Below are 26,568 nucleotides of genomic sequence, written 5' to 3'. Positions count from 1 at the left end.
CGCTACCATCAGTCCTGTGTCATGCCAACAGTAAAGCATCCTGAGACCATTCATGTGTGGGGTTGCTTCTCAGCCAGGGGAGTGGGCTCACTCACAATTTTGCCTAAGAACACAGCCATGAATTAAGAATGGTACCAACACATCCTCCAAGAGCAACTTCTCCCAACCATCCAGGAACAGTTTGGTGACGAACAATGKCTTTTCCAGCATGATGGAGCACCTTGGCATTAAGCAAAACTGATAACTAAGTGGCACGGGGAACAAAACATCGATATTTTGGGTCCATGGCCAGGAAATTCCCCAGACCTTAATCCCATTGAGAACTTGTGGTCAATCCTCAAGAGGCGGGTGGACAAACAAAAACCCACAAATTCTGACAAACTCCAAGCATTGATTATGCAAGAATGGGCTGCCATCAGTCAGGATGTGGCCCAGAAGTGAATTGACAGCATGCCAGGGCAGATAGCGGAGGTCTTGAAAAAGAAGAGTCAACATTGCAAATATTGACTCTTTGCATCAACTTCATGTAATTGTCAATAAAAGCCTTTGACACTTATGAAATGCTTGTAATTATACTTCAGTATTCCATAGTAACATCTGACAAAAATATCTAAAGACACTGAAGCAGCAGACTTTGTGGAAATTAATATTTGTCATTCTCAAAACTTTTGGCCAAGACTGTACTTTCCGAATATGGAGACTGTTTAGTGCCAAAATACATGTAAAAATATATATATTTTCTAAACATCTTTCAGATATAGGACAGACACTTTAGAACAGACTTCCTTTAGATTTCGGTGCCGTGTAGTYAATATATTATTCAATGTTTGTATGGGCTAATAGCAGTAGGACCCAAAATTTATTTATCATACTTTAAAAAATATACTTTCAAGGGGTCTTTAAATTCAAAATCAAATAGCTGAATGATCCTTGGTATGACCTGCTTAAAACAATTCCATGTAATTTAGTAGAACCCCCCCCCCCGCCTGCTTAGACAGGGCTTAGACTCTTATGGGTTTAACACCCACAGTGTTATAGCCTGTGCTCTGGGGGAACTGTTTGTCAAGAGACCCATGGTGAGACCTACTGTTCGGGCTGGCTGGCACAGCTCAGCAGGAAGTAGTACAGGAAGTTAATCAGATTATTTATCTGACTCTACACTACCCCAGTCAGTTTATGCTACAGTTTGTGTTTTGATTAGGCTAAATTTGAAAAGCACAAAGTGGACATTCCCTTTGACATGATGCAGGCAGTTTGCACAGTTCAAATGTCCTCTGATTTGATTTTATTGACACTCATTTTCTGTGGTGTGAGGCAATGCCAGACAGTGCCCAAAGCCTTGGCTTGATGTGTTGATTTTAATACATGCTAGAGAGCAACACTCTACAAAACCATTAGTCACATTTATTTGACAAAGCCCTTACTAGCCAAATGCTGATTCAAATGAGTCATGTTAAAGAAGAAAATGAGGGGAAATGTTGCAAAAGACATGTCTTAATCAGATTAAGAAATAGTCCTTATCACCAACTCTAGGTCAGAGGGAACTTGTCATATGAACGTGTCAATATAGCCTCTGTTTTGCAGTAAAAACATTTTTTACATGAGCCGCCATAGTCAGGGACTGTATTTAACCCYTAGGCCTACTCATTCAAATCATTATTTCCAAGACCAGGAGGTTCGTCTTTGTCCATGAAATTGGCCCTAAGTGCAAATGTTTTCAAAGACTTATCCATCAGTATGAAAATAACTGCTCATAAACATGTTTCTAATAGGCCAAACTGTCTAAGAATGTGGTGTATTCAGTATGGGTTATGTCCCCTGAGGGAATCTACATATAGCCCTGGGCCTGTTACAGCATGTTCCCTTGCCTAGTCTGGGGGCAAAAAATGCTGAAGTGGTGTAAGAGGGGCTCTGTTTTGGTAACAATATAACATGATCAGCAACATTTATCTCCTGAATGTAACCTCCTATTCCAGTCCAACATGCTCAGGGGGTCAGGCTTTGAATGCCAACATCATTTGTCTTCTCTCACGTTCATGTTAATTAGGGAGGGGAGAGGGGGCCTGGCTTTTCCCTCAAACCCATTTTCCATCATCCACTGGTTTCTTAGGATCTAGTTTACACTGGAATGGTCATTTCCTGATAATGTCTTGTTTCCTGATACTCATCCTGTCCTCTCTCTCTCTCTATCTATCCTCCCAGTGAAAACAAGCCCAAGAATGGAGGGATCTGTGTGGCCAACCACACCTCACCCATCGACGTCATCATCTTGGCCAGTGATGGCTGCTATGCAATGGTAAGGCCCATGATGAACAGCCCATGATGAACAGCACAGCAGTCAGACACAATGCTACCTACCACAGTACTGAATGACTGCTGTCAATCATTGAGTTAGTGTCAAATTTAGAAAGTTACTGGTGTGCTACTTACTACCATAACACAAAATATTTTAGAAGCAAGCACTCACATTTTCTTACTGAGAATTTACCAAAAAAMGTAGAATTAAAATTGTATTTTAGAGAGGCAGGTGTGAGATTGTTGACCTGTATCATCAGATGTTTGTTAAACCACACCATTGTGTGTGTGTCTGTTCCAGGTTGGGCAAATCCATGGTGGTTTGATGGGCGTAATCCAGAAGTCTATGGTGAAAGCCTGTCCACACATTTGGTTTGAACGCTCTGAAGTCAAAGACCGACATCTAGTGGCCAAAAGGTAGTAATACACATCTGCACTTTTGGGTTGGAAGTCACTCCGCTCGAGTGTGGTAGGTACCAAACTGTCCTCCTGACTAGAGCTTCGGAAGCTGCTTGATGTTGTCAGCACGATGCGTCAATTCTAAAGGGGGCTGTGCATTTACTGGTTGGTTCAGTCTTCCCCCCCCCCAAAAAAAGAAGCCTATTCCCTTGTAAAAAAAAAAAAGTTTGAGAGAACCAATCAAAGCTCGCTCTATTTCTAAGCAAATATATACGCACAAAAAATWATCCTGTGCAGACCTGTGGGGCACAGCTCTCCCTCGCTGTGTACCACGTTAGTCGTGTCAGCCAGGCTAACTCAGCTGTACCTTAGCAAAGACTTAAAGAATTTATACTGAACAAAAATAAACGCAACATGTAAAGTGTTAGTTTCATGAGCTGAAATAAATGATCCCAGAAATTTTCAGAATGTATAAACTTATTTCTCTCAAATTTTGTGCACAAATTAGTTTACATCCCTGTTAGTGAGCATTTCTCCTTTGCCAAGATAATCCATCCACCTGACAGGTGTGGCATATCAAGAATCTGATWAAACAGCATGATCATTGCACAGGTAGGTGCACCTTGTGCTGGGGACAATAAAAGGCCACTCTAAAATGTTCAGTTTTGCCATACAACACAATGCCACAGATGTCTCAAGTTTTAAGGGAGCATGTGATTGGCATGCTGACTGAAGGAATGTCCACCAGAGCTGTTGCCAGAGAATTGAATGTTCATTTCTCTACCATAAGCCACCTCAAACGTCATTTTAGAGAATTTGMCAGTACGTCCAACCGGCCTCACAACCACAGATCACATATAACCACACCAGGCCAGGAACTCCACATCTAGCGTCTTCCCCAGCGGATTCGTCTGAGACCAGCCACCCGGACTGAGTATTTGTCTGTAATAAAGCCCTTTTGTGGGGAAAAACTCAWTCCGATTGGCTGGCCCACCCATGGCTGRGCTCTTTCCCAGTCATGTGAAATATATAGATTAGTGCCTAATGAATTTATTTAAATTGACTGATWTCCTTATGAACTGTAACTCAGTTGCATTTTGCATTTTTTTGTTAAGTATAAATGGATAATTGACAAATCCATTGACGGTTTACTGTGACCATGTTTTGATTTAACGACTATTTTGGGTTTAGTGTTTGTGTATTGGTAAAGACTAGTCAAGCTGTATCTAATCAATATACTGTACACTAGAGCTGGGGCGATAAATAAAAAATTTGACACCAACCAAACCGACCACTCATCGAAGACATTTTACTGATAGCCTATACTAGAGAAATGTGAAGTTTGAAATAAGTCTTTAATTTGGGCAATTGCTAACTACAACATTCAAAGTAGTAGTAGCAATTACAAGTATACAAAAGTAACTGGTGCACATTGTTAGACTTATTGTTCTATTTATTTATCGTGAGAATTCAGTTAATTTATCGGGATATAGATTTGTCCATATAGCCCAGTTCTACTGTACACTTACAACACCTCTTGTGTTGCAGATTGAGTGATCATGTAGAAGACACAACTAAACTTCCTATTCTCATTTTCCCCGAAGGTAAGTCGTTTTTGTTTTTCTTTAGTTACTGTTTTGAACATAAGTTACAGTAGTGTTGATTACTGCATTTCTACATTGGAAATGTGATTATAAGTTAGCTTTTAATATAATTTCCTATCCCCATTTGTAAACACWGATTTTTTCCCCATAGGCACCTGCATCAACAACACTTCAGTAATGATGTTTAAAAAAGGCAGCTTTGAGATTGGCTCCACAGTCTACCCTGTGGCCATCAAGGTGAGTGTGTGTCGCGAGCGCTTGCATGTGATGTTTTTTCCGGTCTCCCAGTATTAATCAGATGTCCCTGTCCCAACAGTACGACCCCCGCTTTGGAGATGCCTTCTGGAACAGCAGCCAGTTTGGGATGGTCAACTACCTGCTGAGGATGATGAGCAGCTGGGCCATTGTGTGCAGTGTGTGGTACCTGCCACCCATGACCAGAGAGGTTAGTCTGGGCAAAACCTCACCGTCTTCTTTTTAAAATCCATCTTCTTGAAAATATCGCTAAAAGGCTTGAGGTTTGCTTTGACATTGATTCAAGACCCTAAGCTCAGTGGCGTTTTTGACTGGCTATTGWGGGTTGTTTAATGATGGCAGGAACATGATATTTGATTAGCGCACACTAGCCCCAGTAAAATGAATACTGGAAAGCACGCCCCATTCAAAAAATMTAGAACCAGGAATAGATATAGCCCTTGGTTCACTCCAGACCTGACTGCCCTTGACCAGCACAAAAACATCCTGTGGCATACTGCATTAGCATCGAATAGCCCCCGCGATATGCAACTTTTCTGGGAAGTTAGGAACCAATACACACAGGCAGTTAGGAAAGCAAAGGCTAGCTTTTTTAAACAGAAATTTGCATCCTGTAGCACAAACTCCAAAAAGTTCTGGGACACTAAAGTCCTTGGAGAATAAGAGCACCTCCTCCCAGCTGCCCACTGCACTAGGAAACACTGTCACCACCGATAAATCCGTGATAATTGAGAATTTAAATGTAAAAAAATCTGCGACTGGCCATGCTTTCCACCTCGCTACCCCTACCCCTGTCAACAGCCCTGTGCCCCCCACAGCAACTTGCCCAAGCCTCCCCCATTTCTCCATCACCCAAATCCAGATAGCTGATGTTCTGAAAGAACTGCAAAATCTGGACCCCTACAAATCAGCCGGGCTAGACAATCTGGACCCTCTTTCTAAAATGATCTGCCAAAATGTTTGCAACCCCTATTACTAGCCTGTTCAACCTCTCTTTCGTATCGTCTGAGATCCCCAAAGATTGGAAAGCTGCTGCGGTCATCCCCTTCTTCAAAGGGGGAAGACACTCTAGACCCAAACTGCTACAGACCTATATCTATCCTACCCTGCCTTTCTAGGGTCTTCAAAAGCCAAGTTAACAAACAGATCTTCGACCATTTCGAATCCCACCCTACCTTCTCTGCTATGCAATCTGGTTTCCGAGCTGGTCATGGGCGCACCTCAGCCACGCTCAAGGTCCTAAACGATATCATAACCACCATCGATAAGAGACAATACTGTGCAGCTATATTCATCGACCTGGCCAAGGCTTTCGACTCTGTCAATCACCACATTCTTATCGGCAGACTCAAAAGCCTTGGTTTCTCAAATGACTGCCTCGCCTGGTTCACCAATACTTCTCAGAGTTCAGTGTGTCAAATCGGAGGGCCTGTTGCCACAGGGTTCAARRCTCGGGCCGACTCTTTTCTCTGTATACATCAATGATGTCGCTCTTGCTGCTGGTGATTCTTTGATCCACCTCTACGCAGACGACACCATTCTGTATACTTCGGCTCTTCTTTGGACACTGTGTTAACAACCCTCCAAACGAGCTTCAATGCCATACAACTCTCCTTCCGTGGCCTCCAACTGCTCTTAAATGTAAGTAAAACTAAATGCATGTTCTTCAATTGATCGCTGCCCGCACCTCCAGCATCACTGCTCTGGACGGTTCTGACTTAAAATATGTGGACAACTACAAATACCTAGATGTCTGGTTAGACTGTAAACTCTCCGTCCAGACTCTCATTAAGCATCTATTTCGCAAACAAAGCATCCTTCACTCATGCTGCCAAACATACCCTCGTAAAACTGACTATCCTACCGATTCTTGACTTCGATGTCATTTACAAAATAGCCTCCAACACTCTTCTCAGCAAATTGGATGCAGTCTATCAGTGCCATCTGTTTTGTCACCAAAGCCCCATACTTTGAATGAACATTCAATTCTCTGGCAACAGCTCTGGTGGACATTCCTTCAGTCAGCATGCCAATCACATGCTCCCCATACTACCCACCACTGCGACCTGTATGCTCTCGTTGGCTGGCCCTCGCTTCATATTCGTCGCCAAACCCACTGGCTCCAGGTCATCTATGAGTCTTTGCTAGGTAAAGCCCCGCCTTAGCTCAGCTCACTGGTCACCATAGCAGCACCCACCGTAGCACGTGCTCCAGCAGGTATATTTCACTGGTCACCCCCAAAACCAATTCCTCCTTCGGACGCCTTTCCTTCCAGTTCACTGCTGCAAATMAATGGAACGAATTGCAAAAATCACTAAAGCTGGAGACTCTTACCTCCCTCACCGCACCAGCTGTCAGAGCAGCTCACAGATCACTGCACCTGTACATTGCTCATCTGTAAATAGCCCATCCAACTACCTCATCCCCATTCTGTTATTTATTTTGCTCCTTTGCACCCCAGTATCTCTACTTGCACATGCATCTTCTGCACATCCATCACTCCAGTGTTTAATTGCTATATTGTAATTATTTCGCCACTATGGCCTATTTATTGCCTTACCTCCCTTGTCCTACCTCATTTMCACACATTGTGTATAGACTTTTTGTATTGTATTATTGACTGTATGTTTGTTTATTCCATGTGTAACTCTGTGCTGTTTGTCGCACTGCTTTGCYTTWTCTTGGCCAGGTCGCAGTTGTAAATGAGAACTTGTTCTCAACTAGCCTACCTGGTTAAATTAGGGTGAAATAAATAAACATTTGTGTAGTCAAGCTAACCTCCCTGAAGTTGGCTGTTTTATGTGGCTGATATTAGTGCCATTGCACAATCTATCATTTAAATACACCAGTAGGTCATATTGAATGGATACATATGATGCACACCTTCCTTTGACCTTAGCCTGGCATGATTTACCTAGGTTATGCTCAAGCTACCCAGAGTTGGCATTTGGTGATGCAAATAAATCCTGGTTTGAGTGGATTTTCAAATCAGCATTCATCTCATGAACATTTTAAGGTTGATGGCCTCAGCTTCCACCCCTGATTTTAAGGAAATATGATTCAAATCAGTATTTTGAGAGGCTAATATGGCTGCCTCCTTTAGACGCGCTGGCTTATGCACATGTTGGTTTGTCTCATGTTAGGTTGTCTTTCACAGTACATTTAATGCTGATTGCACAACCAGAGTTTGACAAAGCAATTTGTACCAGGATTGTGGATGACCAATGTGTGTGACTTGGTATAATGATTTTTGTATTTTGAGCCGGGTGTGGATGTCAACTTGGTCAGACCTCGCTCATGAATAACAGGAAAGGGTCGAGTACTACCACCCACTTCTAAAACAACATGTTCAGATGCATGGGGTTGGCTAGCTTTGTGGCCCTGGCCATTGACCGACGATGGTCCCATTTTGATGTAGAAAGCAGAGGGAGGGAAGATTGGGACATTTTTCTTTAAATGTCAGAGTTGAAGGAACTTGGGCAGGAATCCAACTGGTCCTCAGAGGTGTCCTGCCCTTTGAATACATTTTCCACTTGCTGCTTGAAGGGAAACTAGTACTTGGTGCAGACATTTGGAGCAGCCATCTTCTCCAGTCTCTTTGTAACCTAGAGATCATAGTCACACAGAATCAGAACACTCCATATTTAGAGATTCTTCTGTCCTCTTGATGCATGGCCCATAAAGTGCACTGTGCTTGATTTGATATGCCAGTTTGTCAATTTACTTGATACTATACTACAATATGCCAATTTTGCCCGTTAGTGGCTGTAGCCATTGAATAGGATAGGTCCTTCATACATTATGTGCACTGAGACCCTTTCCAGCACATGTCTGATGCTCAGGTGGCCCAGTCCCCTTTGTGTGTCAACCTGGTCTTCATCTTTGTTTTCCTTTGTGAACAGGAAGGAGAGGATGCAGTCCAGTTTGCCAGTCGGGTCAAAGCAGCTATCGCCAGGCAAGGAGGGCTGGTGGACTTGCTATGGTGAGTAACCCATAGTAAATATCTGTAAACATGTACACATGGGTTATAGGCTTATAATATCAGGTCTGTGTCATTCTTAAACCCAGCTTAGATTTGCTCAGCTGTATCTCTGTGAGCATCACAGAGTACTGTGTAATGGATTTGTGAATGATGTTGCTTTGTAGGGATGGCGGTTTAAAGCGAGGGAAAGTAAAAGATGCATTCAAAGAGGAGCAACAAAAGTTATACAGCAAAATGCTAGTGGGAACCCAAGAGGACCGCAGTCGTTCTTGAAGTCAAACGTACAGAGTATGAGATGATCAGAGACCCACTTGTGGACAACAGAATGGACTTTCTTCTGCACCCTTAAGGATTTTTTTGACCTGGAATACTCCAACCCTCATGTCAGGAATTCTTCACTTGGCTTCCTCGGTCAGTGCCTCAGCTTGGCATATTAAGTTCTTATTGCTGTTACAGCCCATTCTGGGCACTGTCCTCTGTATCTAATGATTTGACAATGGACTGGCCTCTAGTGCACCAGCCTGTCATGATGCTGCACACTAAGAGTTCTCTCACCATCAGGGAAGATAACACACTGTCTTTTGAGTGACTAATATATTTATGACCTTCATTGAGTTAATGTATATGTTTTGTTTTTATCCTGTGTCTGTTTATTGTTAATAGTATTATGACAGTTATCATAATTGTTTTTTAAGTTACAAGTGATCTGCCAGGGGACGTAGCAGTGCAGCATAGAGAAGTATTGGAGAGCTTGTACTGAAGGGGAAATCTGTGACCATGTTGTTCCCAACAGACTGATATGGCAAGGTACCACGTGAATGTTTGTAATACTTTTTTTAATCGTTTTTTTTTCAATGAAAACCTTTTATTTTAAGCATTGTATTCACGTGTAAAATATAGGAGTTATGTTAAAGTGGAGCTTGGGTTTTGTTTTTTGTTTCTGTTCTTGTCTTCATGGAATGTGGAAGACTGTTCACATTATGATGTGGAGAATATACATTCTCAGTGACTGAGGGTTGTTGAAGTGTAGTAGATACTCCACCGMTGTCTCATCTAAACTAGCCTACATAATCTAAACACTCACTTTGCCTCCCGTCCTAATCGACCATGAAGCTTATTTCTGAGCTGTCTGCCACCTCACAATAGCTGTGGTTTAAGCAGCATTCTGTGCTTTTACTTACTTAGAGTGGCTTGCAAAAGTATTCACCCCCTTGGCATTTTTCCTATTTTGTTGCCTTACAACCTGGAATAAAAAATTAAAAAAGGGGGGGGTATGATTTAATTTACCCAACATGCCTTCCACTTTGAAGATGCAAAATATTTTTTGTGTGAAACAAACAAGAAAACTTGAGCATGCATAACTATTCAACCCCCCCAAAGTCAATACTTTGTAGAGCCACCTTTTGCAGCAATTACAGCTGCAAGTCTCTTGGGGTATGTATCTATAAGCTTGGCACATCTAGCCACTGGGATTTTTGCCCATTCTTCAAGGCAAAACTGCTCCAGCTCCAAGTTGGATGAGTTCCGCTGGTGTACAGCAATCTTTAAGTCKTACCACAGATTCTCAATTGGATTGAGGTCTGGGCTTTGACTAGGACATTCCAAGACATTTAAATATTTCCCCTTAAACCACTCAAGTGTTGCTTTAGCAGTATGCTTTGGGTCATTGTCCTGCTGGAAGGTGAACCGCKGTCCCAGTCTCAAATCTCTGGAAGACGAACAGGTTTCCCTCAAATTTCCCTGTATTTAGCGCCATCCATCATTCCTTCAATTCTGACCAGTTTCCCAGTCCCTGCCAATGGAAAAACATCTCCACAGCATGATGCTGCCACCACCATGCTTCACTGCGGGGAGATGAGGTGTTGGGTTTGCGTCAGACATAGTGCTTTCCTTGATGGCCAAAAAGCAACATTTTAGTCTCATCTAACTAGAGTACCTTCTTCCATATAGAAAGAGGAGGAAGGGAAGCGCTACTAAGGTACACTATAGTATATTTTGGTAGATAGAAGGTGCTCTTTGGTAAAAGGTGTAAATTGGTCATCAAAAAGAAAGGAGGACCAAGGCACTCTTCATATAATTAATTAAAATGCCTTTATTAGTATGGCATGTTCAATAGAAACAAAGTTGTTTAAAAACCGACGCGTTTCGGCTGCATGGCCTTCGTCAGGGAGTACAGAAAAAGGAGAATACAATGTCCTCTTTTGAAAGGCTTTTCCAATTAGCCCTAATTAGAAGAGGGAGTGGTTACCAAATGGTTACCTTCTTCCATATGTTTGGGGAGTCTCCCACATGCCTTTTGGCGAACACCAAACGTGTTTGCTTATTTTTTTCTGGCCACTCTTCCGTAAAGCCAAGCTCTGTGGAGTATACAGCTTAAAGTAGTCCTATGGATAGATACTCCAATCTCTGCTGTGGAGCTTTGCAGCTCCTTCAGGGTTATCTTTGGTCTCTTTGTTGACTCTCTGATTAATGCCCTCCTTGCCTGGTCTTTGAGTTTTGGTGGGCGGCGCTCTCTTGTAGAGGTCGACCGATTTAATCGGAATGGCCGATTTTTATTTTATTTTATTTTTTTAATTTTTAATTAGGGCCGATTTTCAAGTTTTCATAACAATCGGAAATCGGTATTTTTGGACACCGATTTGGCCGAATTTTTTAAATATTTTTTTTACACTTTTATTTAACTAGGCAAGTCAGTTAAGAACACATTCTTATTTTCAATGACGACCTAGGAACGGTGGGTTAACTGCCTTGTTCAGGGGCAGAACGACAGATTTTTACCTTGTCAGCTTAGGGATTCAATCTTGCAACCTTACGGTTAACTAGTCCAATGCTCTAACCACCTGCCTCACGAGGAGCCCGCCTGTTACGCGAATGCAGTAAGAAGCCAAGGTAAGTTGCTAGCTAGCATTACATTTATCTTATAAAAAACAATCAATCATAATCACTAGGTATAACTACATATGGTTGATGATATTACTAGTTTATCTAGCGTGTCCTGCGTTGCATATAATCGATGCAGTGCGCATTCGCGAAAAAGGACTGTCGTTGCTCCAACGTGTACCTAACCATAAACAATGCCTTTCTTAAAATCAATACACAAGTATATATTTTTTAACCTGCATATTTAGTTAATATTGCCTGCTAACATGAATTTATTTTAACTAGGAAAATTGTGTCACWTCTCTTGCAACAGAGTCAGGGTATATGCAGCAGTTTGGGCCACCTGGCTCGTTGCGAACTAATTTGCCAGAATTTTARGTAATTATGACATAACATTGAAGGTTGTGCAATGTAACAGGAATATTTAGACTTATGGATGCCACCCGTTAGATAAAATACGMAACGGTTCCGTATTTCACTGAAAGAATAAACGTTTTGTTTTCGAGATGATAGTTTCCGGATTCAACCATATTAATGACCTAAGGCTCGTATTTCTGTGTGTTATTGTTATAATTAAGTCTATGATTTGATAGAGCAGATCTGACTGAGCGGTGGTAGGCAGCAGCAGGCTCGTAAGCATTCATTCAAACAGCACTTTCGTGTGTTTTGCCAGGCAGCTCTTCTGTTTATGACTTCAAGCCTATCAACTCCCGAGATTAGGCTGGTGTAACCGATGTGAAATGGCTAGCTAGTTAGCGGGGTGCGCCGCTAATGCGTTTCAAACGTCACTCTCTCTGAGACTTGGAGTAGTTGTTCCACTTGCTCTGCATGGGTAACGCTGCTTTGAGGGTGGCTGTTGTCGATGTGTCCCTGGTTCGAGCTCAGGTAGCGGCGAGGAGAGGGATGGAAGCTATACTGTTACACGGCAATAGTAAAGTGCCAATAAGAACATCCATAGTCAAAGGTATATGAAATACAAATCGTATAGAGAGAAATAGTCCTATAATACCTACAACCTAAAACTTCTTACCTGGGAATATTGAGAACTCATGTTAAAAAGGAACCACCAGCTTTCATATGTTCATGTTCTGAGCAAGGAACTTAAACGTTAGCTTTCTTACATGGCACATATTGCACTTTTACTTCTTCAACAGTTTGTTTTGCATTATTATAACGCAAAACTTGAACATGTTTCATTATTTATTTGAGGCTAAATTGATTTTATTGATGTATTATATTAAGTTAAAATAAGTGTTCATTCAGTATTGTTGTAATTGTCATTCATACAAATACATTTTTAAAAATCGGCCGATTTTTAATCGGTATCAGCTTTTTGGGGCCTCCAATAATCGGTATTGGCGTTGAAAAATCATAATCGGTCGACTTCTACTCTCTTGGCAGGTTTGTTGTGGTGCCATATTCTTTCAAATTTTTATAATGGATTTAATGGTGCTCCGTGGGATGTTCAAAGTTTCAGATATTTTTCATAACCCAACCCTGATCTGTACTTCTCCACAYCTTTGTCCCTGACCTGTTTGGAGAGCTCCTTGGTCTTCATATTGCCGCTTGCTTGGTGGTGCCCCTTGCTTAGTGGTGTTGCAGACTCGCCTTTCAGAAAAGGTGTATGTATATGTGTGTATGTGTATGTGTATGTATATATACTGAGATCATGTGACACTTAGATTGCACACTATTTAACTAATTATCTAACTTCTGAAGGTAATTGGTTGCACCAGATCTTATTTAGGGGCTTCATAGCAAAGAGGGTGAATACATATGCACGTTCCACTTTTCCATTTGACATTTTTTGAAACAAGTTATTTTTTTCACTTCACCAATTTGGACTATTTTGTATATGTCCATTATATMAWATCCAAATAAAAATCAATTTAAATTACTGGTTGTAATGCAACAAAATAGGAAAAGGGGGGTGAATACTTTTGCAAGGCACKGTAGTTATAACATGGTTTTAATGTGATATACTGGGCCTCAGATGTTAAAAATGCCTTGTTCCCTTGKTGCTGAATCTATTAATATTTCTATGAAAGCTTCTCATCTACTGTGGGAATCCTCTTGCCAAATTCACTTCAGAAAGTGACAGCGAACAGCTGTCATGTTTTTTTATCAACTATCTTCCCATAGCTTGGCAGCTTATTTGAGGGGGCCTTACGGAGAGGGAGTGCAGATGCAGAGTTAGTTTTACGCCCTGTTAGGCTGCAGTGCAAGCCTAGTGGAAATCCCTGGCCCTCGCCTTCCTCAAACTCCTGTTTTGGTTCTTTCATCCCAGTACTGTACCAGGGGTATAAACGTTCTGATCCAATGTGTCCAGTGTTGACCAATAAAAATCCCTGTATGAAGACATCAAACTTGTACACGTTTAGTTAATGTAGAATGAGCTATTGAGAGCACTTGTCGACGCAAGCATATGCCATTCTTTTTTTGTTCTCATTAGTATACAAGAACACYCACTTGGACAAGCTTGTTGAAAAGAGTGGCCTTTGTCCTCTGMAATCCCTAAGAAGAAGGATTCCATCAGAATTCAAAGCATGAAGCTGGCATTCKGGTAAGGAAGGTGGCCGGCTGTGGGCCTGCTGGCTACATTTMACCCTGTACCAGGTTCCTTTCAATATTTTGTTGGCTGCCTGACTGATATTGCTTTGTGTTATTGATGCTTCACAGTAGTGTTATTCAAGTATTCCTGTTTCTGAATGTCGTCCAAAAAARGAAGTGTTGCTATATTAATGGTTGATGGGGTTGAATAAATCATAACGCTTTTACAACATACAGAAGTGTGCTGGTTAAAAAGGGGCAAAGTATTGACACTTTTTTAAATTGAGAGAGACAAGCTTAGTTTTTACTGACAATAATTTTCACTTGTCTGACCGCTTGCATGATGAGTTTTATACGACTAGCCTATCTGGGTGATGTTATTTTTTCGCCCAAATGATCTAAATCTAGGATTACAGGGACTCTCCGCAACTATATTCAGTGTGCGGGACAAAATTGAGGCTGTGATTAAGATGTTGGAGCTCTTCTCTGTCTGCATTAACAAGGACAACACACAGGTCTCTCCATCATTGTATGATTTTGTGTGCGAATGAACTCAAGCTTATGGACAATGTGATGGGTGCTTCGCTATGAGTGAGTTGGGTGCGCAATTACGCAGGTACTTTCCAGAAACCGATGACACAAACAACTGGATTCGTTATCCCTTTCGTACTCTGCCTCTAGTCCCCTTACCGATATCTGAACAAGAGAGCCTCATCYAAATTGCAACAAGCGGTTCTGTGAAAATGTAATTTAATCAGAAGCCGCGGACAGATTTCTGGATTTGGGCTGCGCTCAGAGTATCCTGCCTTGGCAAATCYCTCTGTTAAGACGTTGATGCCCTTTGCAACCACGTACCTATGCGAGAGTGGATTCTCAGCCCTCACTAGCATGAAAACTGAATACAGGCAAAGACTGTGTGGAAAATGATTTGACTGACACTCTCTCCAATACAACCCAACATTGCAGAGTTATGTGCATCCTTTCAAGCACACCCTTCTCATTAACAATTTTCGATAAACAAATAAGGTTTTATATAGAAGATGGTTAAATAATGAGCAAAATTATTGATGAATATTATTTGTGCCCTGGTCCTATAAGAGCTCTGTCACTTCCCACGAGCCAGGTTGTGACAACCTCGCACTCATTCTTATGTTTAATAAATGTATTGTTTAGTGTGTGGCAGGCTTACAATGATGGCAAAAYAAAATTGCGAGTGCGTTGACCCTGGTGCTAGCTGCTGTACGCAGCTGGAGGTTGAATGTTTTGAAGGGGTACGGGACTAAAGTTTGGGAACCACTGCATTAAGGGATACATTAACCAATGTAGTTGAGACTGCTGAGGTTTTGAGACTGCTGAGGTATTATTGCAGGTGGTGTAGGATATTTCCTTTAAAAACAATTGTGAATATGAATATCGCTAGCAACAGAAACCAATTTAATTAAATGCCTACAGTAGAAAAGAGAATACAACTGCTGGTAATCTTTGACATGGGCATACATTTTTGCCAACACATGACTGAACTTTGTTTAACCAGCTGCTCTTATTGAAAATGTGTTTGGAGTTACCTTTCCAGCTCAAGGAGTACCGGTACTGAGTCAATGTGCAGGGGTATGATGTTGAGTTAATATGTACATGTAGGTAGGTGTAAAAGTGACTAGGCAATCARGATAGACAAACCGTAGCAGCAGCGCATGTGAAAGTGTCTATCTGCAAGTGTCTRGTCAATATGTGTGTGTGTTGGAGTGTCAGTGTGGTATGTATGTGTGGGTAGAGAGTCTGTCCAAATAATCAAATGGCTACCTGACTATTTGCATTGACCCCCTTTTTAACTGTTCAAGCCATAAGACTGCTGAGGGTAGAAGCTGTTCAGGAGATTTTTGGTCCGAGACTTGGCACTCTGGTACTGCTTACCGTGCGGTAGCAGAGAGAAGGGAGAGAACAAGATGCTCTCAATGGTGCAGCTGTAGAACTTTGAGGGACCGTGCCAAATCTTTTCGGCCTCCTGAAGGGGAAGAGGCGTTGTCGTGCCCTCTTCACAGTTGTGTTGGTATATTTGGACCATGATAGGTCCTTAATGATGTGGACACCCAGGAACTTGAAGATATCAACCCACTCCACTATAGCCCTGTTGATGTGAATTGGGGCGTTCCCGTCCCTCTGTTTCCTGTAGTTGACGATCAGCTGAAGCGTTACAGATACTGCGCTAGAAATGTAAAGGTCATTTCCAATTTGAGCTGAGATATGCAGCATTTACTTGTGTCGTTAATGAAGGTGTTAGAGTTGTGGGGCCACGCAGTCGTGGGTGAACAGGGACTACAGGAGGGCTCTAAGCGCACACCCCAGAGGGGCCCCCGTGTTGAGGGTCAGTGTGGCAGATGTGTTGTTACCTACCCTCACCACCCGTCAGGAAGAGGGAGGTGTTCAATCCCAGAGTCCTTAGCTTAGTGATGAACTTGGAGGGCACTATGGTGTTGAATGCTGAGCTGTAGTCAATGAACAGCATTCTCATGTAGGTGTTCCTTTTGTCCATGTGGGAAAGGGAAGTGTGGCGGGCAATAGCGATTGTGTCATCTGGATCGGTTGGGGCGATATGTGAATTGGAGTGAGTCCAGGGCAAGGGTCTTCAACCTTCTAGCACGAGAGCTACTAAAAAAAACAAAAGAGTGCTACAAGCTACAACTTTTTTCCCCCTAGTGTTCAAATAGGCACATTCTTCTCCCCTGCAACTCTTACCRGGGTCCTTAGTGTACAATAGAAAGTAGTGCACTGTTGTTTTCTGTCAATATACCTGGTAAAATGGTTAATAAACAACTCTAAAGGGGGCCCTATAAAATCTATTACACCCCCCCCAAAAAAAATTTTTTTTGTATATTTTCCCAAATGATGTTCGGTTTTATTTTTTACTCAAATTACAATTGCCCAAGGAGAAAGAGCAACATTGGATGTTCTGAGTACATGTCAAGACATTTTTTTTAGGTCTGGAAGAAAACTAACCTTTTCATTCTTGAGTATAATTGCGCATCTAGCGAGTGAGAAATGTGCCATCTAATGTTCAGGTCTAATGATGGTTCTGTACTGCTGCTGCTCATTTCCTGGCAAAGCTAGAAAATAACAAATACTAGATACAAATGATATACTTCTGCCAGGTAAGCCTACTTTGCAGTTAACATTTAGTTTAAGGTTTTAGGTAAAGTATTTCTGTCAATCAACAAGACGGTTATCACATCAACTGGCTACACAAGAAGTGATGGACAAACGCGTGCACCACAGACAGACGGGCAATACTGCTGGAAATTAATTGCCAGATATTGTGTTACGTTTGGCTTTTTYAGCCAATAGTGGCTAACCAGGGGTGGGATAATGTCAATGTTGCATTGATTAGATAGTAGCTGGGAGCGTGCAGTGTCTAATATTTGTGAGATTTATGATAGTTTGCAGTGGAACACGTGAGAATTGCATGTAGTGTACTTTCAGAATTGTTTGGCGAGCTACTCATGAGTGTGCTGGTAGCTCACGATCGACCTGTTGTGGAGACCCCTGGTCCAGGGTGTCTGGGATGAGTGTGTTGATGTGAGCCATGACGAGCCTTTTCAAAGCATTTCATGGCTACAGATGTGAGTGCTATGGGGCGATAGTCATTTCGACAGGTTACCTTGTCATTCTTGGGCACAGGGACTATGGTGGTCTGTTTGAAACGTACACGTCCTGGTAATCCGTCTGGCCTTGCGGCCTTGGGAATGTTAACCTGTTTAAAGTTCTTACTCACATCACCTATGGAGAGTGATCACAGTCGTCTGGAACCGCTGGTGCTCTCATGCATGGTTCAGTGTTGCTAGCCTCCAAGCGAGCATAGAAGGCGTTTAGCTRGTCTGGTACGCTCGCGTCACTGGGCAGTTCTCATGGCTGGGGTTCTCTTTGTAATCTGTGATAGTTTGCAAGCCCTGCCACATCCGACGACCGTCAGAGCCGGTGTAGTAGGATTTGATCTTAGTCCTGTATTGACGCTTTGCCTGTTTTTCAGAGTATCTTAAAAGTGTCGCAATAGGCTATGGTAGTTGGCACTTTCTCTTCCAATTATAATTTAGGATGTCAAAATAATGATTACTTCTCCTTTCCATTATCAATCATCAAATGAAAAGATAAGTGTGCTAACGTACGATGGTTTGGCTTGGAGGGGGTCCCTGTTCTATATCGATTCATTATCTGGCCATGCACTCAGTGACATGTTGTCCAGCCAGGACTCCTTTCAGCCAGGGTAAAGTATTGCCAGTGATTCTGTTGAGACCCCATCCAGTACTCAGGTGGCATCCCAACAGTGAGGAACTGCCTCAGCAGCCTTTCAGGGGAATTTCCCTTTTAGGTGGCTTTGTTTCCACTGCTGATGGACAGGGCAGCATTATGTTCTGCCTCTGTGTGATGCAATGGCTTCAAATGGATCCATTGACCAGCATGCAATACACAGAGGAGCAAGAGGAAGCAGTATGAAAACCTCAAACCATGGCATGGTTTACACAACCAACCTTTATCAACTCGTTGCAAGCACTATGGAGAAGATGTTTTCGGCCCTTGCACCCTTTCAGTGCTTTACTATTTTGACTTTTTCTGCGCAAATTCAGACTGAGGCAAGTTCAAGACCAAAATAATGGTTGCAACCCCACTTGGAAGAAAAATACATGGTTAGGAACTGTAAAAGCAACTTTTTGTACAATGTACTGCATTTAATAAAGATAGTGCTTCTGCTGAGAGCTTCACCTAATCCTTGAATTATCTGGCCTATTCACCACAAGGTTAAACATTTATCCYACCTTCCCCATAGGCCTATGCCATTTTTATACGCTTCCTTAGGTCTGACCGGATTATTCAACAGCTCACCATAATAAGTGGGGTGTTGTTTATCCTGTTATCAAGTAAGCCCAATAGASTAGGCTGTGAGGTCTATGAAAACATGCGGTAGGGGCAGAATTCTGCTCTTTCAATATATCAGTGTATCACTCAAGAATGTGGCTGTTTTAGTGCAGAACTGTCAATGTAGTTTCTGCTCAAAGATCATAGCATAGTGTAAAGCTAAAATGGATCATATTCAGTCAAAACCCTTTAAAAACGTAATATTTCTGTCTTGTCAGGCATGGTGGCAGAAAGTGGTGGGCACATGTCCAAATGGAGCTAGTCACGAATAAAAGGATGGTGAGATGAGCTCAATCCAATTAAAATCACACCGCTCTGCTCTTTTTGTTTCCATCATTGAAAATAGTCAACCAGTTATGTTTTACAACAACAGTGTCTGAGTTTGATGGATTATTTAAATCAGGAAACTGCATCTGGTCTTTCATCTTCTATTCTTTGAACATTTTGCCTAGATTCAGCAGATGGCAAACTGTTGCCAGGCCACTGATGATAACAGATTGTGGATCATGTTCAATCTCTATAAATTAATAGGCTACATGATTCTCTGCCTCTAACCCTATTACAGGGGCTGAGTCACTGGCTTACTGGTGCTCCTCCATGCTGTCCCTAGGAGGGGTGCATCACTTGAGTGGGTTGAGTCGCTGACGTGATCTTCCTGTTTGGGTTGGCCGCCCCCCCTTGGGTTGTGCCGTGGCGGAGAGCTTTTGTGGGCTATACTCGGCCTTGTCTCAGGATGGTAAGTTGTGGTTTGAAGATATCCCTCTATGGTGTGGGGCTGTGCTTTGGCAAACGTGGGTGGGTTATATCCTGCCTGTTTGGCCCTGTCCGGGGGTATCATCGGATGGGGCACAGTGTCTCCTGACCCCTCCTGTTTCAGCCTCCAGTATTTATGCTGCAGTAGTTTGTGTCGGGGGCTAGGGTAGTTTGTTATATCTGGAGTATTCTCCTGTCTTGATCCGGTTCCTGTGTGAATTTAAGTATGCTCTCTCTAATTCTTCTTTCTTTCTCTCTCTCGGAGGACCTGAGCCCTAGGACCATGCCTCAGGACTACCTGGCATGATGACTCCTTGCTGTCCCCAGTCCACCTGGCGTGCTGCTGCTCCAGTTTCAACTGTTCTGCCTGCGGCTATGGAACCCTGACCTGTTCACCGGACGTGCTACCTGTCCCAGACCTGCTGTTTTTCAACTCTCTAGAGACCGCAGGAGCGGTAGAGATACTCTCAATGATCGGCTACGAAAAGCCAACTGACATTTACTCCTGAGGTTCTGACTTGTTGCACCCTCGACAACTACCGTGATTATTATTATTTGACCATGCTGGTCATTTATGAACATTTGAACATCTTGGCCATGTTCTGTTATAAATCTCCACCCGGCACAGCCAGAAGAGGGCTGGCCACCCCTCATAGCCTGGTTCCTCTCTAGGTTTCTTCCTAGGTTTTGCCTTTCTAGGGAGTTTTCCTAGCCACTGTGCTTCTGTACCTGCATTGCTTGCTGTTTGGGGTTTTAGGCTGGGTTTCTGTACAGCACTTTGAGATATCAGCTGATGTAAGAAGGGCTATATAAATACATTTGATTTGATGTATTTTAATGTTGCTTAATTGTTTATTTGTTAATTTATTTGTGAAGTAGCTTAATATTTGGTTTTTGATAGGCCCAACCATTCATAATAATTTCCCCCGGTCTCAGACATACACGTGTGGGTTATATGTTAATGTGGTAACCTAATAGGCTACTAGCTGTCTAAATGCTACTACTAGCCTACTGTTTTTASGGTCTGGATGTGGTTTTAGTAAAACTTGACTAAGAAAAAAGGTAGGCATTAAAGTCCACTCCACCCACTGGGTACAGACATCAATTCAGCGTCTATTTCACGTAAATTCAATGTAATTTRGTGGAAACAACGTTGTTTCAAAACACCGCCTGCGGAAAAGAGGTAATCTGAGTGGACTTTTAGTCRGACTCAGGAGGTGCGCACAACATCCACCGCTTTAGAGAAAATTACTRGCTAATGTTCAACACCGGATAATAAAAGGGCAGGGGTGTATGTTTCATGATTAACTACTCATGGTTTGATTGTGATAACATACAGGAACTTAAGTCCTTTTGTTCACCCGACCTAGAATACCTCATTCAAATGCCGACCGTATTACCTCCCAAGAGAATTCTCTTCGGTTATAGTCACAGCCATGTATATTCCCACTCAAACAGATACCACGACAGCCCTCAAAGAACTTCACTGGACTTTATGCAAACTTGAAACCACATATCCTGAGGCCGCATTTATTGTAGCTGGGGATTTTAACAAAGCAAATTTGAGGAAAACGTTACCGAAGTTCTAACAACACATTGACTGTAGTACTCGCGCTGCTAAAACACTKGACCTGCTGAAACACTCGACCACTGCTACTCCAGCTTCCAGGATGCCTACAAGGCCCTCCCTTTGGCAAATCAGATCACAACTCAATTTTGCTCCTCCCTTCCTATAGGCAGAAACTCAAACAGGAAGTACCCGTGCTAAGGACTATTCAACACTGGTCTGACCAATCGGAATCCACGCTTCAAGATTGTTTTGATAACGCGGAGTGGAATATGTTCTGTGTTGCCTATGAGAACAACATAAACTCAGTCACCGTATTCGTCTATCAGGAAGTGTATAGGTGATGTTGTACCCACTGAATATTAAAACCTACCCTAACCAGAAACCATGGCTAGTTGGCAGCATTCACGCAAAACTGAAAGCGCGAACCATCGCATTTAAACATGGCAAGGTGACTGGGAATATGGCCGAATACAAAGTGTAGTTATTCCCTCACTAAGGCAATCAAACATGCAAAACGTCAGCATAGAGAAAGTGGAGTCGCAATTCAACGGCTCAGACATGAGACGTATGTGGCAGGGTCTACAGCCGATCACGGACTACAAAGGGAAAACCAGCCACGTCGCGGACACTGACGTCTTGCTTACTGGCAAGTTAAACACCTTRTTCGCCCGATTTGGGGATAACACAGTGCCACTGATGCGTCCCYCTACCAAAACAAAACTGTATTGAGATCAAKTGTTTAATCGATTAGCATRTCACTCCATCTTCTCCCACTGRCGGTCACTGAGTTTCCTCTCACCACCATATTTGGTAATGAGTAGAAACGCCAACAGGATTTCTCACAGTTATACATCTGGTGAAATATCTGTCTCATTGTATCTGTGCCGACGCGTGCGAACTATGGGGCAAAACAAGCGGGTGYRTTAGATTGTTGACAACATGTAAACTATATTTCTTCTCCGATGTTTATTGAAAACAGATACATTTGCACAATGAGCACTTGTTGTCTTTCAAATACATCGTTACAGTTGTTGGTTACCTAGCAAGTGCATTTGTGCCAAATTAGCATTGACATGAAATCAGTCAAAAGAAGACATATGTATCAATAACTAGCTGAAACGAGTTACGTACGATTCCCCACATGGCAGTTTCTTGTCATTGTTGGTAGCTATCTGGCCATCCAGAATTACAACTCACGAACTTCTGCCCCATTGAAGCGTGCATATCGTTGTGATATTTGTKATCTAACCCATCAGTTCATGCAAGCAAGCGGGAGACGGATGACATGACTCAGAGGGCACCATCAGACCAACAACTCCTTGAATGGCCTACTACTCCATGAAGTTTGCACTTGTGTCCCAATTTTTTTGTTGTTGCTCAAAATCCATTGTTTTATCCCAGTGGGTGTACATTACTGTATTTACATCTGGGATATTGTTTTTCAGAAATTGTTGGAATGTGTCTTTAATAACTGGGTACCGTGGGCGGAGCTCCGAAGTCAATGTTGTGTCATGAACAACAACTGCTTGATCTGGTCGCGCAGSGCAGAAGGAACTGTTCTGGCGCAGGCAGCAGATGCAGGGTCCAGGTATAAATCCTGTCCTGCTATTTCTCAGCAGACATGGAAGATAAGTCTGTCCTTGAGCAGGAGTTCAGACGACAGACGACTCCCGCCATCAACCAAAAGCGGGCAAGTTAAAAACAGCAGAAACAAATTATCAAGATGAATTATACGACCGACTTCTTCAGCGACATATACAGCACCGTATCAGTAAGCTGTTTGTAACACACGCAAAGGATTTTGCCATCGCGTCTAACGGAGTTCTTCCCGCGGACTATTTCTGGAATTCGATCGTTATCATGGAAATGTACACTGACGTCCTACTTGTCACCGCAAATGTTGGATCATTATTCGACAATGTAAGTATTAAACACATGTTTACTTGACTATATACTGTTTTAAGTCACTTTGAATTGCGATTATTCKATTTTTCAGTGGAACAGCGAGTTTCCTATGTAAGCAGTTAGATCTGCCGGAGAACACTAGAACCGTACAAGACCAAATTCTACTGCTTGTAACAACATTCCATAGATTAGAATGGAGACAAATTCAAATCCCACAGGCTGTCATCGGGCATGCGATCCAATCCARTATTTAAATTGATCATTAATAGGCCTTATAAAATGAGTTAATTTTCAACATCAGGCTTCCTTGGACTATTCATTTTCATCATGAAAACCATTATTTATGTAGCCTAAATGGTTTATTTTTAATCGATATGTGGATCATAACTTTGAAGTAACTTAWCGCGCTGTAGCTGCGCCTTGGGACACTGTTATTGCGGCTTCTGACGACATACTTGTTTTGTTATTTACTTTGATCGACCTATACAACTGCAAGTCCTCTGCCTAGTTATCCTCATCCCGTATTTATAGAGTTTTTTTTGCGGCATGATTATTGAGGTTGCGTGCGTGTCCTCACATCAGCTCCGCGGAGAGAACCATTAAGCAACAACGGGTCCCAGACAGTTMAAATCAAACAGGAAATTGATGGCGTGCAACAACGTCACATTTTAAAGGAGAAGTTCACTTTTTTTTTTTTATGTTTGACTCACCCTGAAAGTAGTCTATGGTTCTGTTTTTGATAGGGCAATATTTAGATTTCTGCTTAAATAGACGTAACTATTTTTCATGGCCATAAATAATAACTGGCAATGTTGCATAATTTTAGAAAGATCTAGTCTGGAACTCACCTTTCTGGTAAAAATAGTTTATACATTGCTGAGGTGTACTCACTTTTGAAGACACAAGCTCAAGTACATAGTGTACACACAGTACATATATTGTGAAATTATGAAAAAGCATATGATTTTTCCCCTATTCAACAAAAGTGAGGCAATAGGGCTTGAAATGACAAATGACAAAAACAACTTACTATAAGATTTCACCTTTCTTATAACTGTCAAATATGATCATAAAGTACAATATTGGCACCATTTCATATAACTGAAAACAGATAATTTTCTCTTAAACATCCACTGAYTGCTGCAGACACCATTGAAATGTGTGCAGGCTTGTTACAACTGGGCAATTCCATGGTAACGGAATGAGACTCGATTTTTCACTTAKAATTTATGCCAAACCAAAACCATTGATTTAAAAGTTTAACAAACCATACAGSTCAATGCACAACAACTACTTTTAACAATTTTCACTGAACATTTTACAAGACACATTTACTGAAAGAAATGTGCAGTTGCAAAGTTTTTCGGTAAAATCTCTCTCAGTTTGTTAACGTCGGTAGCCCTGCCCCCTGGTAAACAGTGTATGATCGCTGGATGATTCGTTTTAAGTCTAATACTGCGGGTAATGGAGTCGCCAATGACTAGGGTTTTCAATTTGTCAGAGCTAATGGTGGGAAGCTTCGGCGTCTCAGACCCCGTAACGGGAGGAGTAGAGACAAGAGAAGGCTTGGCTTCTGACTCCGACTCGCTGCTTAATGGGGAAAACCGGTTGAAAGTTTCTGTCGGCTGAATGAGCGACTCCGGTTGAGCATTCCTACAGCATGACATTTAGCAGATGCTTTTATCCAAAGCAACTTTTCCCCCCCTTTTTCGTATGGGTGGTCCTGGTATCGAACCCACTCTCTTGGGTTCCACTGTCACTGGTCATTGCTCACATCAACACCATTATCCCAGAAACCCTAGACTCACTCCACACAGATAATGCAATCTCTATTGCACTCCACACTGCCCTTTCCCACCTGGACAAAAGGAACACCTATGTGAGAATTCTATTCATTGACTACAGCTCAGCGTTCAACACCATAGTGCCCTCAAAGCTCATCACTAAGCTAAGGACCCTGGGACTAAACACCTCCCTCTGCAACTGGATCCTGGACTTCCTGACGGGCCACCCCCAGGTGGTAAGGGTAGGTAACAACACATCCACCACACCGATCCTCAACATGGGGGCCCCTCAAGTGTGTGTGCTCAGTTCCCTCCTGTACTCCCTGTTCACTCATGACTGCATGGCCAGGCACGACTCCAACACTATCATTACGTTTGCTGATGACACAACAATGGTAGGCCTGATCACCGACAATGATGAGACAGCCTATAGGGAGGAGGCCTGACCGTGTGGTGCAAGGACAACAACCTCTCCCTCAACGTGATCAAGACAAAGGAGATGATTGTAGACTACAGGAAAAGGAGGACTGAGCACACCCCCATTCTCATCGACGGGGCTGTAGTGGAGCAGGTTGAGACCTTCAAGTTTCTTGGCGTCCACATCCCCAACAAACTAACATGGTCCAGGCACACCAAGACAGTCCGAAAGAGGGTACGACAAAACCTATCCCCCCTCAGGAGACTGAAAAGATTTGGCATTGGTCCTCAGATCCTCAAAATATTTTACAGCTACACCATCGAGAGCATCCTGACAAGTTGCATCATTGCCTGGTATGGCCACTGCTCGGCCGCATGGCACTACAGAGGATAGTGCGTACGGCCCAGTACATCACCGGAGCCAAGCTTCCTGCTATCCAGAACCTCTATACCAGGCGGTGTCAGAGGATGGCCCTAAAARTTGTCAAAGACTCCAGCCACCCTAGTCGTTGACTGTTCTTTCTGCTACCGCACGGCAAGCGGTACCGGAGCGCCACGTCTAGATCCAAGAGGCTTCTGAACAGCTTCTACCCCCAAGCCATAAGACTCCTGATCAAATGGCTACCCAGACTATTTGCATTATTTGCACTCTTCTACGCTGCTGCTCGTATGCATAATCACTTTAATAACTCTACCTACATGTACATATTACCTCGACACCGGTGCCRCCGCACATTGACTCTGTATAGGTACCCCCTGTATATAGTCTCTTATTTTTATTTTTAGGTATTTCCTTAACTGCATTGTTGGTTAAGGGCTTGTAAGTACACATTTCACTGTAAGGTCTACACCTGTTGTATTCGGCGCATGTGACAAATAAAATTAGATTTAATGGCCAGTGGGGGCCATGCTGAATCTGATGTTGGGTCATGATCTAGAGCTAGGCTACTATGCTGGAAGATTTTATTCACATACTCTACTTGTAGGCACCAGGAACCCTTGTTGTCACGATTACCTGTAATATATACATTTACRTATCTGTATGATCTTAAGCATCTCAGATACCTTCCCAGCTGACACACTGATAGTGATAGGCTACTGGAAACACCACTGCCACAGCCTTATTAGTCACATGGTGTGTATTATGATTTGAGATCATGGAGACGGTTGCCTTGATGATATGATACTTTGTGTGTGTGGAAATAATAGGAAGGAATCAATATAATATATGAGTAGAGAGTGATTCCTCATGAAACCCAGGACAAAAAA

General features: G+C 42.5%; 2 protein-coding genes across 2 annotated transcripts in view; both read left to right on the top strand.

Annotated features, from left to right (window-relative positions):
• LOC111957965 (glycerol-3-phosphate acyltransferase 4) overlaps window positions 1-9,453 on the top strand; it is a 31,889-nt gene extending 22,436 nt beyond the window's left edge. The window contains exons 7-13 of the mRNA XM_023979084.1: window positions 2,203-2,296; window positions 2,597-2,712; window positions 4,243-4,298; window positions 4,450-4,535; window positions 4,615-4,743; window positions 8,456-8,535; window positions 8,700-9,453. Of these exons, the coding sequence (XP_023834852.1) occupies window positions 2,203-2,296; window positions 2,597-2,712; window positions 4,243-4,298; window positions 4,450-4,535; window positions 4,615-4,743; window positions 8,456-8,535; window positions 8,700-8,808 (670 nt within the window). The 3' untranslated portion in view covers window positions 8,809-9,453. The remainder of the gene's footprint in view (window positions 1-2,202; window positions 2,297-2,596; window positions 2,713-4,242; window positions 4,299-4,449; window positions 4,536-4,614; window positions 4,744-8,455; window positions 8,536-8,699) is intronic.
• A 13,259-nt stretch (window positions 9,454-22,712) lies between these two features.
• Window positions 22,713-26,568, top strand: part of LOC111958256 (inositol polyphosphate-5-phosphatase A-like) — a 55,616-nt gene continuing 51,760 nt past the window's right edge. The window contains exon 1 of the mRNA XM_023979491.2: window positions 22,713-23,113. Coding sequence (XP_023835259.1) covers window positions 23,054-23,113 — 60 coding nt within the window. The 5' untranslated portion in view covers window positions 22,713-23,053. The remainder of the gene's footprint in view (window positions 23,114-26,568) is intronic.

The sequence above is a fragment of the Salvelinus sp. IW2-2015 genome, linkage group LG33 (genome assembly GCF_002910315.2).
Source record: "Salvelinus sp. IW2-2015 linkage group LG33, ASM291031v2, whole genome shotgun sequence".
Taxonomy (NCBI): domain Eukaryota; kingdom Metazoa; phylum Chordata; class Actinopteri; order Salmoniformes; family Salmonidae; genus Salvelinus; species Salvelinus sp. IW2-2015.
The sequence above is the reverse complement of the archived record's forward strand: the minus strand, read 5'-3'. Positions and strand labels throughout refer to the sequence as shown.